At 43.1% G+C, this 14,251-nt stretch overlaps 1 protein-coding gene across 1 annotated transcript; it reads right to left on the reverse strand.

The window, feature by feature from the left end:
- Positions 1 to 9,056: 9,056 nt before the first annotated feature.
- On the reverse strand, positions 9,057 to 10,402 carry LOC123402918 (expansin-B6-like). The gene is made up of 3 exons (XM_045096886.1): positions 10,134 to 10,402; positions 9,905 to 10,014; positions 9,057 to 9,826 (listed from the first exon to the last, which is right to left on the reverse strand). The coding sequence occupies exons 1-3, from the start codon at positions 10,318 to 10,320 to the stop codon at positions 9,299 to 9,301; spliced, it is 825 nt and encodes a 274-aa protein (XP_044952821.1). The 5' UTR covers positions 10,321 to 10,402; the 3' UTR covers positions 9,057 to 9,298.
- Between the last annotated feature and the right edge of the window lie 3,849 nt (positions 10,403 to 14,251).

Raw genomic sequence — 14,251 nt, forward strand, 5'->3', positions numbered from 1 at the left:
AATACCCATGATGCTAATGATATGCAAAGCCACAAGCTTGGGGATGCTATGTTTGATGAAGATGATCTTTTTAGTTCCCCCACTTTGAATGATCAAAATTATTATGATGAAAGCATGCCCCCTATCTATGATGATTATTGTGATGATACTTATGCTATAAAGAAGAATGATAATAAAACTTGTCACAATTATGAGTACCCTCTTACTCAACATTACTCTTTTAATGTGGAAACAATTCGTAGTGTTCAAGTCTTTTACGATACTCCCACTACTATTGATGAGAATAAATTTCCTTATGTGGAGAGTAGGAAAATTTCTATGCTTGTAGATCATGAAAAAAATGCTTTAGGTGTTGGTTATATTGTTGAATTCATTCATGATGCTACTGAAAATTATTATGACAGAGGATCATATTGTTGGGGAACATCGCATGGGAAACAAAAAAGTTCCTACGCGCACGAAGACCTATCATGGTGATGTCCATCTACGAGAGGGTATTTCCGATCTACGTACCCTTGTAGATCGCACAGCAGGAAGCGTTAAGAAACGCGGTTGATGTAGTGGAACGTCCTCACGTCCCTCGATCCACCCCGCGAACCATCCCACGAACCATCCCGCGATCCGTCCCACGATCCGCTCCGATCTAGTGCCGAACGGACGACACCTCCGCGTTCAGCACACGTACAGCTTGACGTTCAGCACACTAAGGGCTGGTGCGGCACCCCTAAGCCCTATGGGCTTCCCCCGGGTGGGCTGGCCCCCTGGTGAACATCCGGAACCCATTCGTCACTCCCGGTACATTCCCGGTAATGCCGAAAACTTTCCAGTAATCAAATGAGGTCATCCTATATGTCAATATTCGTCTCCGGACCATTCCGGAAACCCTTATGACGTCCATGATCTCATCCGGGACTCCGTACAACATTCGGTAACCAACCATATAACTCAAATACGCATAAAACATCGCCAAACCTTAAGTGTGCAGACCCTGCGGGTTCGAGAACTATGTAGACATGACCCGAGGGACTCCTCGGTCAATATCCAATAGCGGGACCTGGATGCCCATATTGGATCCTACATATTCTACGAAGATCTTATCGATTGAACCTCCATGCCAAGGATTCATATAATCCTGTATGTCATTCCCTTTGTCCTTCGGTATGTTACTTGCCCGAGATTCGATCGTCGGTATCCGCATACCTATTTCAATCTCGTCTCCCGGAAAGTCTCTTTACTCGTTCCGTAATACAAGATCCCGTGACATACACTAAGTCACATTGCTTGCAAGGCTTGTGTGTGATGTTGTATTACCGAGTCAGCCCCGAGATACCTCTCCGTCACACGGAGTGACAAATCCCAGTCTTGATCCATACTAACTCAACGGACACCTTCGGAGATACCTGTAGAGCATCTTTATAGTCACCCAGTTACGTTGCAACGTTTGATACACACAAGGCATTCCTCTGGTGCCAGTGAGTTATATGATCTCATGGTCATAGGAATTAATACTTGACACGCAGAAAACAGTAGCAACAAAATGACACGATCAACATGCTACGTTTATTAGTTTGGGTCCAGTCCATCACATGATTCACCCAATGATGTGATCCAGTTATCAAGCAACAACACGTTGCACATAGTCAGAAGACCTTGACTATCCTTGATGAACTGGCTAGCCAACTAGAGGCTTGCTAGGGATAGTGTTTTGTCTATGTATCCACACATGTATCTAAGAATTCATTCAATACAATTATAGCATGGATAATAAACGATTATCTTGATACAGGAATTATAATAATAACTTATTTATCATTGCCTCTAGGGCATAATTCCAACACATATTCTTCTACATATTGCAATAATATCAAGCTTCCTCTCCATGTGTTGAATATTTTGAAGTCATGCTTGTTTTATCTTCCTATGCTAGTTGATTCTTGCTCCAATAAATTGTTTGATCACAAAATCCCTATGCATAGGAAGTGGGCTAGAGTTAAATGTGCTAGTCATATGCTCCATGATGCTTCCATTATGTTTCAATCCTTATCTTTTATGTGAGCATCATTGAAATTATCATGCCTAGCTTGAAAGGCATTAAAGAAAAGTGCTTGTTGAGAGAAAACCCAATATGTATCCTTACTATTTTTGTGTGTTCACATGATTAAGCTACTGTATTAATCATGTTTTATTCCCTTAGTTTCAATAAAGTGTCAAGTAAAGCCTTTATGATTAGTTCGGGTGATAGTTGTTTGATCATGCTGAAAAAGACAGAAACTTTGCGCTCGCGAAATCATTTCTAATTTCTATCCAGAGAGTGATTTTAGGTTGATTCTTTTTGATGCTGATTTATATACAAATTGCCTTAATTCTCATAATTTGTTCAGAATTTTTGGAAGTGCAAAAGTATGGTTATCATTCAGATCATTACAGACTGTTCTGTTTTTGACAGATTCTGTTTTCAATGCATAGTTTGCTTGTTTTGGTGTTTCCATAGATTATATTGAGTAATATAAATTATGTAAATAGTAAGATAAAGTAGTAATTGTGTGAAAATAATTGTGGTTCTTGTTTTGACAGTACCCAAGTGATTGATTTGCTCGTTATCATACTAACCAATCTCACGAAGTTCCGTTAAGTTTTGTGTTGTGAAGTTTTCAAGTTTTGGGTAGAGTTTCGATGGACTATGGAACAAGGAGTGGCAAGAGCCTAAGCTTGGGTATTCCCAAGGCACCCCAAATCCATATTCAAGGACACCAAAGAGCCTAAGCTTGGGGATGCCCCGGGAAGGCATCCCCTCTTTCGTCTTCAATCCATTAGTAACTTTACTTGGGGCTATATTTTTATTCACCACATGATATGTGTTTTGCTTGGAGCGTCATTTTCTTTTATTAATACTTTCTTTCTGTTATTTATATTAATGTTTTGCATCATTTAGTTCAATAAAAATGTCAAGGATAGCCTTTACCATGCTTAATTTGAAAGTTTAGGAGTTGCTGTTCCAAAACAGAAAGTTTGCTTGTAGTGCAAAGATCCCAATAAGAATCGATGAAGTTTTTTCAATAGCATTGATGCAATGTACTCGATATTATTTCTTTGGAAAGTGCACCGTATGCTCATTACCATTGACATGTAAAGTGACATTGCCTTTGTTGCAATCAATAACAGCCCCTGCAGTGTTTAAAAAGGGTATTCCAAGGATGACCGACATGGCATCATCCTCGGGAATATCCAGAATAACAAAGTCCGTTAAGATAGTAACGTTAGCAACCACAACATGCACATCCTCGCAAATGCCGATAGGGAAAGCAGTTGATTTGTTGGCCATTTGCAAGGAGATTTCAGTGGGTGTCAACTTATCCAATTCAAGTCTACGATAAAGAGGGAGAGGCATAACACTAACACCGGCTCCAATTTCGCATAAAGCAGTTCTAACGCAGTTGCCTTTAATGGAGCAAGGTATAGTGGGCACTCCGGGATCACCTAGTTTCTTAGGAGTTCCACCCTTGAAGGTGTAATTGGCAAGCATGGTGGAAATCTCAACCTCAGGTATCCTCCTCTTATTAGTAACAATATCCTTCATGTACTTAGCATACGAAGACATTTTGAGCATATCTGTCAAACGCATTTGCAGAAAGATAGGTCTAATCATTTCAACAAATCGCTGAAAATCCTCATCATCCTTTTTCTTGGATGGTTTGGGAGGAAAGGGCATGGGTTTCTGAACCCATGGATCCCTTTCCTTACCATGCGTCCTAGCAGTGAAGTCGTTCTTATCGTATCTCCTATTCTTAGGTTGTGGGTTATCAAGATCAACAGGTTCAATCTCCACATCCTTATCATTGCTAGGTTGAGCATCAACATGAACATCACTATCGATATTATCATTAGGCTCACGTTCATCACCAAATTGTGTTTCAGCATCAGAAACAGAGAAATCGTTTGGGTTCTCGGGTGTAACAGCAACAGGGTTGCTAGCATGCAAGTTCCTATCATCTTTCTTCCTAGGATGACTAGGTGCATAAGTGCTAACTCCTTGAGAATCTTGTTCAATTCTCTTAGGATGACCCTCATGATACAAAGGTTCCTGGGTCATTCTACCACCTCTAGTGACGACTCTAACATAATTTTCATTCAAGTCATTGAGCAAGTCATTTTGAGCCTTAAGTACTTGTTCTACTTGAGTAGTAACCATAGAGGCGTGTTTACTCAAAAGCTTAAGATCATTGATGTTTCTGTCCACACAAGCACTTAAATGACTAAGCATACGAGCATTCTGTCCCAATTGTCTGCTAACATAATCATTGAAACTTTGTTGTTTGGCAACAAAGTTATCAAATTCATCCAGGCATAAGCTAGCAGGTTTATCAAAAGGAATATCACTCTCATTGAATCTACGAAGAGAATTTACCTCTACTACCCGTGTCGGGTTATCGAGACCATGGATCTCTTCGATAGGTGGTAGATTTTTGACATCTTCAGATTTAATGCCTTTCTCTTTCATAGATTTCTTAGCTTCTTGCATATCTTCAGGACTGAGGAATAGAATACCTCTTTTCTTCGGAGTTGGCTTCGGAGGTGGTTCAGGAATAGTCCAAGCATTCTCATTGCACAAGATATTATTCAATAGGATCTCAACTTGTTCTATGGTTCGTTCCCTGAAAACACAACCAGCACAACTATCTAGGTGGTCCTTAGAAGCATCAGTTAGTCCATTATAGAAGATATCAAGTATTTCATTCTTCTCAAGAGGGTGATCAGGCAAAGCATTCAGTAGCTGGACGAGCCTCCCCCAAGCTTGTGGGAGACTCTCTTCTTCAACTTGCGCAAACTTATATATTTCATGCAAGGCAGCTTGCTTCTTATGGGCATGAAAATATTTCTCAGAGAAGTAGTAGATCATATCCTGGGGACTACGCACACAACTAGGAGCAAGAGAAGTGAACCAAGTCTTAGCATCATCCTTTAGCGAGAAAGGAAACAAGTTAAGGATATAGTAGTGGCGGATCTTTTCCTTACTCGTGAATAGGGTGGCTATATCGTGCAGCTTAGTAAGATGTGCTACAACCGTTTCGGACTCATAACCTTGAAAAGGATCAGATTCGACTAGAGTGATTAACTCAGGGTCGACATAGAATTCATAATCCTTATCGGTCACAAAGATAGGCGAAGTAGCAAACTTAGGGTCGTATTTCATCCTAGCGTTCAAAGATTTTTCTTTCCACTTGCGCAGTAATTTCTCAAGATCATAGCTATCCTTACAAGCAAGAAAGTCCTCAGCTATCTCTCCCTCCATAACATAACCCTCAGGCATATCAGGCAATTCATATCTAGTTCTAACAGGTGAAATAGCAGGTTCTACTTCAATAATCTCAGCAGTTTCAGAAGTATCATCACATCCAGCAGCAACTCTAGCAATTTGTGCATCTAGGAATACACCTAGTGGCAAAGCAATATCAAGCATAGCATCATCACAAGCATCATGGATAGCATAAGTAGCATCATCAAGCACATGCGACATATCAAAATTTGTAGCAGGAGGTGGTGTCGCAAACTTACTCATAACCAAAGGTGAATCAAGTGCAGAGCTAGATGGCAGTTCCTTACCTGTCCTCGTAGTTGAGGGCAAGACTTTAGTTTTTGGATCTCTCGGATTCTTCATAGTGATCAGCAGACGTAAATCCCAAGTGACTCAGAGAATAGAGCTATGCCTCCCCGGCAACGGCGTCAGAAAATAGTCTTGATAACCCACAAGTATAGGGGATCGCAATAGTTTTTGAGGGTAGAGTTTTCAACCCAAATTTGTTGATTCGACACAAGGGGAACTGGAAGAATATTCTTGAGTATTAGCAGTTGAGTTGTCAATTCAACCACACCTAAAAGACTTAGTATCTGCAGCAAAGTATCAGTAGCAAAGTAGTGTGATAGCAACAGTAGCATCGGTAATAGTAGCAGCAGTGGCAACTGTAGCGACAGAGTAACAGTAGCAGCAATGATAGCAGTAGCGACAGAGTAACAGTAGCCACAGTGACAGCAGTAGCGACAAAGTAACGTAGCAAGGACCAATAGGAAAAACTCGTAGGCATTGGATCGGTGATGGATAATTATGCCGGATGACATTCATCATTCAACAGTTATAACATGGGGAGATATGTAACTAGCTCCAGTTCGTCAATGTAATGTAGGCATCTATTCCTTATGTAGTCATACGTGCTTAGGGAAAAGAACTTGCATGACCTCTATTGTCCATCCCTCCCGTGGCAGCGGGGTCCTAATGGAAACTACGGGATATTAAGGTTCTCCTTTTAATAGAGAACCGGAACAACGCATTAGCACTTAGTGAATACATGAACTCCTCATACTATGGTCATCTCCAGGAGTATGGTCATCTCCGGGAGTGGTTCCGGCTATTGTCACTCCGGGGTTGCCGTGTCATAACACATAGTAGGTGACTACAATTTGCAAGATAGGATCAAGAACACACATATATTGACGAGAACATAATAGGTTCAGATCTGAAATCATGGCACTCGGGCCCTAGTGACAAGCATTAAGCATGGCAAAGTAGTAGCAACATCAATCTCAGACCATAGTGGATACTAGGGATCAATCCCCATGAAAACTAACTCGATTACATGATAGATCTCATCCAACCCATCACTGTCCAGCAAGCCTACGATGAGATTACTCACGAACGGTGAAGAGCATCATGGAATTGACGATGAAGGAAGGTTGGTGATGACGATGGCGACGGTCTCCCCTTTCCGGAGCCCAGAACGAACTCCAGATCTGCCCTCCAGAGGAAGTATAGGTGGTGGTGGCGCCTCCGTATCGTAAAACGCGATGAACTCTTCTCCCTGATTTCTTTCCGGACGAAAGGGACTAAATAGAGCTGGAGTTGGAGGCGTCGGAGCCCCGAGGGCCCCACAAGCCTGCTAGGCATGACCATGGGGCCCCGCGCCTGGTGGGCTTGTGGGCTCCTCGCTCCACTCCTCCGGTTGATTCTTGCGCCAGTATTTTTTATATATTCCACAAAGAGTCCTCGTAAATTTCCAGGTCATTCCGAGAACTTTTATTTCTGCGTAAAACAACAGCATGGCAATTCTGCTGAAAACAACGTTAGTCTGGGTTAGTTCCATTCAAATCATGGAAATCAGAGTCCAAAACAAGGGCAAAAGAGTTTGGAAAAGTAGATACGACGGAGATGTATCACACATCCCCTAGTCTCATGTTTCTGTCACTCAAGCTAGACATCGAGGGGCATGAACCCACAATCATGCATAACGCCCCCTCTTGGAGTTACAATATACTACTCGGCCAAAGCAATAAATAGCAATGGAGAACATGCATGAATCACTAAGGAACATAATATAAAAGGATAATCAAATATATAACTCATAACAATCTGAACATAATCTCATAATCCATCGGATCACAAAAACTGAGCATAGCAGTAGCAAGAGAATTACATAGATGCCTTGATCATGTAGGGCAGCTCACAAGGACTAACCATTGAAGCACAAGATTAGAGAGAAGACATCACATAGCTACTGGTCATGGAACCATGGTCCAAGGAGGACTACTCACGGCACGTCCGACAAGCGTCCATGGCGGTGGAGAAGCTCCCGGAGGTCAATCCTCCCTCCGGCAGGGTGCCGGGAAGAGGTCTCCTGACGCTCCCGATCTCGGAAGCGCTGCAGCGGCGGAACGATGGAGAAATTCGCGATTCTGGAAGTTGTGGAAGGGTTTTCTCTCGGAGGGCTAAATATAGGCCGAAGGAGGGCACCGGAGGAGGTGGGGCCCACCCAGGCAGCCTCTTGACGCGGCCAGGGGGTAGCCCGCGCCAACAGGTCGCCTGGACGACCCCTGGCCCCCCTCTGGTCCATCTTCGGTGATCTGGAAGCTTCGGTTACGCTGATTGTTTGTATATTTTTCCTGAAATTTTTTGGGCTTCGGAAAATTGGTTAAAAGCCCTGCAAAATAGACATTAGCAGACAGAAACTGGCACTGGATGCACTGAGTTAGTAGATTAGTCCAAGTATGTGTAAAATGATATAAAAGTGTAGCAAAACATATAACATTGTCACCCAAAAGATAATGGAACAAGCAGAAATTTTAGATACGTTTGGGACGTATCAACATGCAATTTTTTTTATCAATTACAGATGAAAATGATAAGGTTGCTAACCTGGGCCGAGGATACCATTTTGTGTGAACTGAAGTGTGACTCGGGCATTAGTCCCGGTTCGTAATGTACTCCGAAGTGCATCGGTCACCATACATCCATTGGCGATTCACGGGACAGCACCCTACACATGTGCAGACTCTAAGAAGTTAATTTGAGCTCAAATTTTGCATCTAAATTAAAAGAACTCCCACATACACTCTTACACTAAAACACACAAACCAGTCTACTTCTAGAGCATTTAAAATGAGCTAAACTAGAAGTGAGAGATGAAGCGATGAAGTAGCTAACCTTTAGAACACTTGTGTAGTTGGTGCACTGTCAAACCTAGACAAATCTTGAGGAAAATGAAGCTTGGAGATGTCGAGCTGGGAGAGGAGAAAGCTTAAGTATGGTTCGGGCATTTCATCGAACACCTTATGTGCATGCATAGAAGGGTGTCAAAAGCATGACATGCACACCTCACACAGCCAAAAAACAAAGGAGATGGTGGGCATGACATGCACACCTCACACACCTCTTTGGTCCCGGTTAATAGACAGAACCGAGACAGAAGACTAACTATTAGTCTCGGTTCCATCCCCCAACCGGGACTAATGCTCCGCGACACGTCACGTGTCAGTCGTTGGATCTTTAGTCCCGGTTTTTGGCACGAACCGGGACTAATGCGTCGAACCGAACCGGAACTATGGCCCCGCGAGGCCCTAACAACTCGAATCGGACCAATGCCTCGCATTGGTCTCGATTTTATTTCTATCCGGGGCTAATGTGATTTGGGGTTGCGGGCAAAATCCTTATTTTCTACTAGTGCTGCCAGTAAGCCGGGCAGCCAGTCTCCATTGGCCAGTTATCTAGCAATATCTAGACCATGTAGAAGAGCTTGCAAATATAGACCGGTCTTAACTCAAGCACCGATTCTTGTTCGGATAACAGAGGTGTGTAAGTAAGCTTATGTGCTACAATACAAATAGACGCATCTAAGTACCGGTTTCTTTTTACAAACACGTTCCTATAGACCTTGCATTACATTGTACAAGGCCTTATTACTCACAATGAACGAGAGGAGAAATGCGGGAGAATCAACTCGATCGATCACAGAAATAGGTAATTAGGCCAAAATCAATAGAACTGTACGTTGGACCAGTATGCTTTGTCCTGCTGCCAGTAGGCCGGGATGACATTGTTGGCCACCAGCGTCTTCCCGGAGTCGCTGGTGATGCGCATGGAGAAGGGCCCCTGCAGCCCGCGGCTGGTGTCCATCCTCCAGATTGATCCCCAGGAGCGGCGCATCGGCTCCCAGTACCCCGTCTTGCGGCCGTTCCTGGTCTGCATGAGCTCCATCCGCACCACGGTGCCGTCGACGTTGGCGTACTCCACGAGCACGGCGAGGTAGTTTGGGTTGGAGCCGCGCTGGACGTGGAAGGTGACCTTCATGCCGGGGAAGTTGCAGCGCACCCTCCTGAACTGCATGTCGATGATGCCGGCGTGGCGGAGCTTGTCGTTGAGGCCGTACTTGGCCATGGCCCCGAACGCGGTGCCGCTGAGGTCGAAGTGGTACCTGGCCACGGGGTAGTAGTTCATGTCGGTGATCACCACCGTCCTCGGCTGGCCGGAGCAGGAAGGGTTGTTGGCGGCCACGCATCGGATCTGAAAATTAAAGATCACATGGATTTATACTTTGCATGCACATGGTAGGTTTGAGCTTGACCAACTGATTTAACATACCTCGTAGCATGAGCCGCAGCCGGCGCCGCCGTCGAAGAGAGGCTCGTTGCCGCAGGAGGTCATGGAGGAGAAGGGGTACTTGTTCACGTTCTTGAAGCCACAAGCACCGCCTGCAAATCCATCGGGTACTTTGATATGATCAGCATTATTTCCAGTAAGTTGGCAATACGTAGGTGGTGCATGAAAGCGTGTGCCGTCAGTGCAACTGGAACATATGGGCTGGGCGTACCGTTGTCCATGGGGCCGGCGCCGGTGGGCGCACCGTACCAGGTGGCCTTGGCGGGGAGCCAGCCGGAGTTGTAGGATCTGGCGGCGGAGGTGTCGTAGTTGGCCGCACAACGGACGGGCGCGACGAGCACGGAGAGGAGCAGTGCCACTGCCACAACGGCAACGGCATTGGCAGAGACGCCGGCCATATTTGGCAATTCCTAGACTTATAGGATCGCTGGAGACTGGAGTAGTTGCTTGCACTTCCTAGACTCCTGCTTGTGTTCTGGTGGCTTGACGGGATGACATTGCCGGCGCATTTATAGGCAAAATGAGGTGTGAACGACGAGTCGGCGCAAGTGGCAGTTGCATCCGACGAGACGACGACTACGCGTATGGCGTGTTTAGGGCTGCAAGGTAACATGGCTATGGAGGGAATCATGGAGGAATACAGGCACCGGCCGGTTTACGCGCGTACATATGACAGTATTTATACATAAAATCAGACATTGGCGGTGATCACCGAGCATCCGCTAATCATTTGGGGTGCGCACAAGTCAAATTATTGATTGCAGACAAAGTCAGACCGTCATTACATATGCCATAAGACCAGGCCGCACGTTATATCGTCAGGCCCTGATTCGAGCCATTGCAAATACTACTACTAGTATGTTTGCAAGAAAGTCTGTACTATAGTTATGCTATACTCATGCCGAGCTTTATTTTCTACATGAAGGGTTAGACGCGCATTGCTGCGTTGTCGATGTTCTTGGGTTTTCGTAGAAAAAAATTACTCCCTCTGTATCAACATATAAGGTGTAACTTTTTAAGAAGTTAAATATTTTTAAGTTTGATCAAATTTATAGAAAAATATAACAATATACATAATATCAAATCGCATTAGATTCATCATGAAATTTATTTTTATTTTTATTGATTTAGTATTGTGGATGTCATTTTTTGGCTCTGAACTTGGTCGAAGTAAAAGATATTATACTTTTCTAAAACTTAAGACACCTTAAAGTATAGACTTGGTCCATCAATTTTTTTTGGTATAGATTTGGTTCTCAAGTCTAAAAAACGGATAATTTTGGTCCCAAACCAGATTTTGAGCCCATTGACCGGGTTTGACCGTCACAAAACCACCTAGTGAACAGTACTCCAAAAAAAAGTAAAAAAAACATCAAAAAAATCTGAAACTTTTGGGGGTCCAATATGCTTACATGTGTAAGGTGCTTCCAAAATGCCGTGCTCTTTCGACACCCGAGGAGCGCCTGAAAAAAAAACTGTTTGGTGAACAGTAATCCATTTTAAAAAAAACCTCGTAAATTTTTTGGGATCCAATATGCTAACATGCGCAAGGTGCGACAATTTTTTTATCATGAAATAACATCGGACGGGCTCTAGGAAAAACAACAAATTTTGGCAATTTTTTTGTGAGCGAAAATTTGTTTTTTTGCCACGGTCTCCTACAATGTCGAAAGACCACCTACTTTTGGTCGCACCTTAAGCATGTAAGCATATTAGACACCAAAAAATTTCAGTTTTTTTTCAATTTCCTTATTTTTTTGAATTTACTGTTTATCAAACGTCGATATTTTTGATTTTTTTGCCAGGAGCTCCTTGATTGCCGAAATACCATGAAATTTTGGTCACACCTTGCGCATGTAATCATATTGGACCCCAACATATTTTAGATTTTTTGAAGTTTTTTTTAAATTACTGTTCATCAGGCGGTTTTGTGGCGGTCAAACCCGGTCAACGAGCTCAAATTCTGGTTTAGGACCAAACTTATCCGGTTTTGAGACTTGAGGGACGAAATGTATACCAAAAAATCTTAAGGGACCAAGTCTATACTTTTTTGAAAACTTGAGGGACCAAAATCATGCTTTTCTCTATCTTAAAACTGAATGAGTATTTGGTTTGGGGAGGGGGTGGGGGGGGGGGTGGAGGAGTGTTTTTTTATAGTGCAGCGTGTTCGATAGGCCTTCAGGCGGTTTTTAGATTTTGGTCGCACCTTGTGCATGTAATCATATTGGACCCCAAATTTTTTAGATTTTTACGAAGTTTTTCTTGAAATTACTATTCATCACGCGGTTTTGTGGCGGTCAAACCCGGTCAACGGGCTCAAATTCTGGTTTAGGACCAAACGTTTCCGGTTTTTAGACTTGAGGGACCAAATGTATACCAAAAAAACTGAAGGGACCAAGTCTATACTTTTTGAAAACTTGAGGGACCAAAAACATACTTTTCTCTATCTGAAAACTGAATGAGTATTTGGTTTGGGGAGGGAGGTTGGGGGGGGGGGGGGGGGGATGGATTGTTTTTTTTATAGTGCAGCGTGTTCAATAGGCCTTCATGCGGTTTTTAGATTTTGGTCGCACCTTGCGCATGTAATCATATTGGACACAATTTTTTTTAGATTTTTTTGAAGTTTTCTTTTGAAATTACTGTTCATTAGGCGGTTTTGTGGGGGTGAAACCCGGTCAACGGGCTCAAAATTTGGTTTAGGACCAAACTTATCCGGTTTTGGGACTTGAGGGACCAAATGTATACGAAAAAATCTTAAGGGACCAAGTTAATGCTTTTTGAAAACTTGAGGGACCAAAAACATATTTTCTCTATCTTAAAACTGAATGAGTATTTGGTTTGGGGGTGGGGGTGGGGTGTGTGTGGACGCAGTGTTCTTCTAATAGTGCATCGTGTTCGATAGGCCTTCAGCGGTTTGATTTGTTATTGGCTAATCAATCAATACTTTTGTGTGAAAATGTCATCGATGGCTGCATGTTCTATATTGGTGCTCCAATATCACATATTGACACTCCTTTTTTAGGGGGTGAGAGGATGTCAGTTGATTGATATGTTTTTATAGGTCGATTGCTGCCAATTGGCTTGGAAAATCATTGAACTTGTCAAAATCGTAAACCAAATTTAAAATTAAGTACCTCGATGGAATAAGAGAGCTACAAAAATTAAAGAGCACAAAGAATAAAAGAATGTAGTTACATAGATGAATTAAAATAATTTATTAAGAGAGATGAATTAAAAAATATAAGTGAGCTTCTTGAGAAATTGTTGACCCGTTCAAAATCGAATGACCCAATTATAAATTGAAGACTTCAATTTATTGTGAGGCCTTCAAATTATGGAGCATAGTGTATTTATAAATATAATATAGAAAATTGAATAAGAGAGCTTTGAGAAACTGTTGACCCGGTCAAAATCGGGTCACCCAATGTCAATTAGAGACCTCAATTGGATGTGGTGTCTTCAATTTTAGGGGGATTAGTGTTATATAGTATAGGAAATATATGGATCGGCCATATATAAATTAAAGTCCTAATAAATAACGTATACTAAATTATGATTCTTGATCGACCCATTTGTACCTGCATAAGTTACTAGAAAAACTGCTAAGATTCCATTCAGAAGAAGCCCGGGAACTGCTCGATTTATTGAAGGAAAACCAATCAAGAACCATACAACAAGGACCACACCTAGTTAAACTAGGACAACATGACATAGTACAAGCAAGAATACCGGTACACCACAACTCATTGCAGTGTCATCATATATCACCCATGGCGCCCGTGACCCGACGGCTTCGACTTGGCTGCTAGAACATAGAACGGCACCCTCATCGAGCCTGTTTGCCACCAGCGCGTTCTTCAACCTCATCGACCTTAGAGAGAGACGACAAGTCTGAAAGGAGGCAAACATATGCCGCTCCAATCCCAAGAGAAGGACGAACAAACTTGTCCGACATTCACGGCATGTCAATTGTGCTCAAGCTGCCTACAACGTCGTGCAACAGCCATCCTTGGTCAAGCGTGCCGATACACTACCGAAGCCCGACCATCCACACCATCATCAACCAAGTGTGCCCACTTGGAACCTCTCGTAGACAATGCTTCTAACAAAGTAAGGCATCCAAGCACACCCCATTGCCGATCCGACAAAACGGATCTAGGTTTTAACCTGGAGTAAAGATCGCAAATGCAGAAGACGGTGGATCTCCTCGGTGATGCCTTCAAGAAGAAAAACAACATCCACAAATGTTGTCATCACCGGCCTCAGGCAAGATTTACATCTGGAGAATCCACACACCACCACACCACCACCAACCAACCGCACTGCACC

Source organism: Hordeum vulgare, chromosome 6H, assembly GCF_904849725.1.
Source record: "Hordeum vulgare subsp. vulgare chromosome 6H, MorexV3_pseudomolecules_assembly, whole genome shotgun sequence".
NCBI classification, from domain to species: Eukaryota; Viridiplantae; Streptophyta; class Magnoliopsida; order Poales; family Poaceae; genus Hordeum; species Hordeum vulgare.

Coding starts and splice junctions, on each gene's coding strand:
- LOC123402918 (XM_045096886.1), bottom strand. CDS start 10,320: ATGGCCGGCGTCTCTGCCAATGCCGTTGCCGTTGTGGCAGTGGCACTG. Junction 10,015..10,133: donor CGCCGGCCCCATGGACAACG/GTACGCCCAGCC, acceptor ATGGATTTGCAG/GCGGTGCTTGTGGCTTCAAG. Junction 9,827..9,904: donor GCTGCGGCTCATGCTACGAG/GTATGTTAAATC, acceptor TTTAATTTTCAG/ATCCGATGCGTGGCCGCCAA.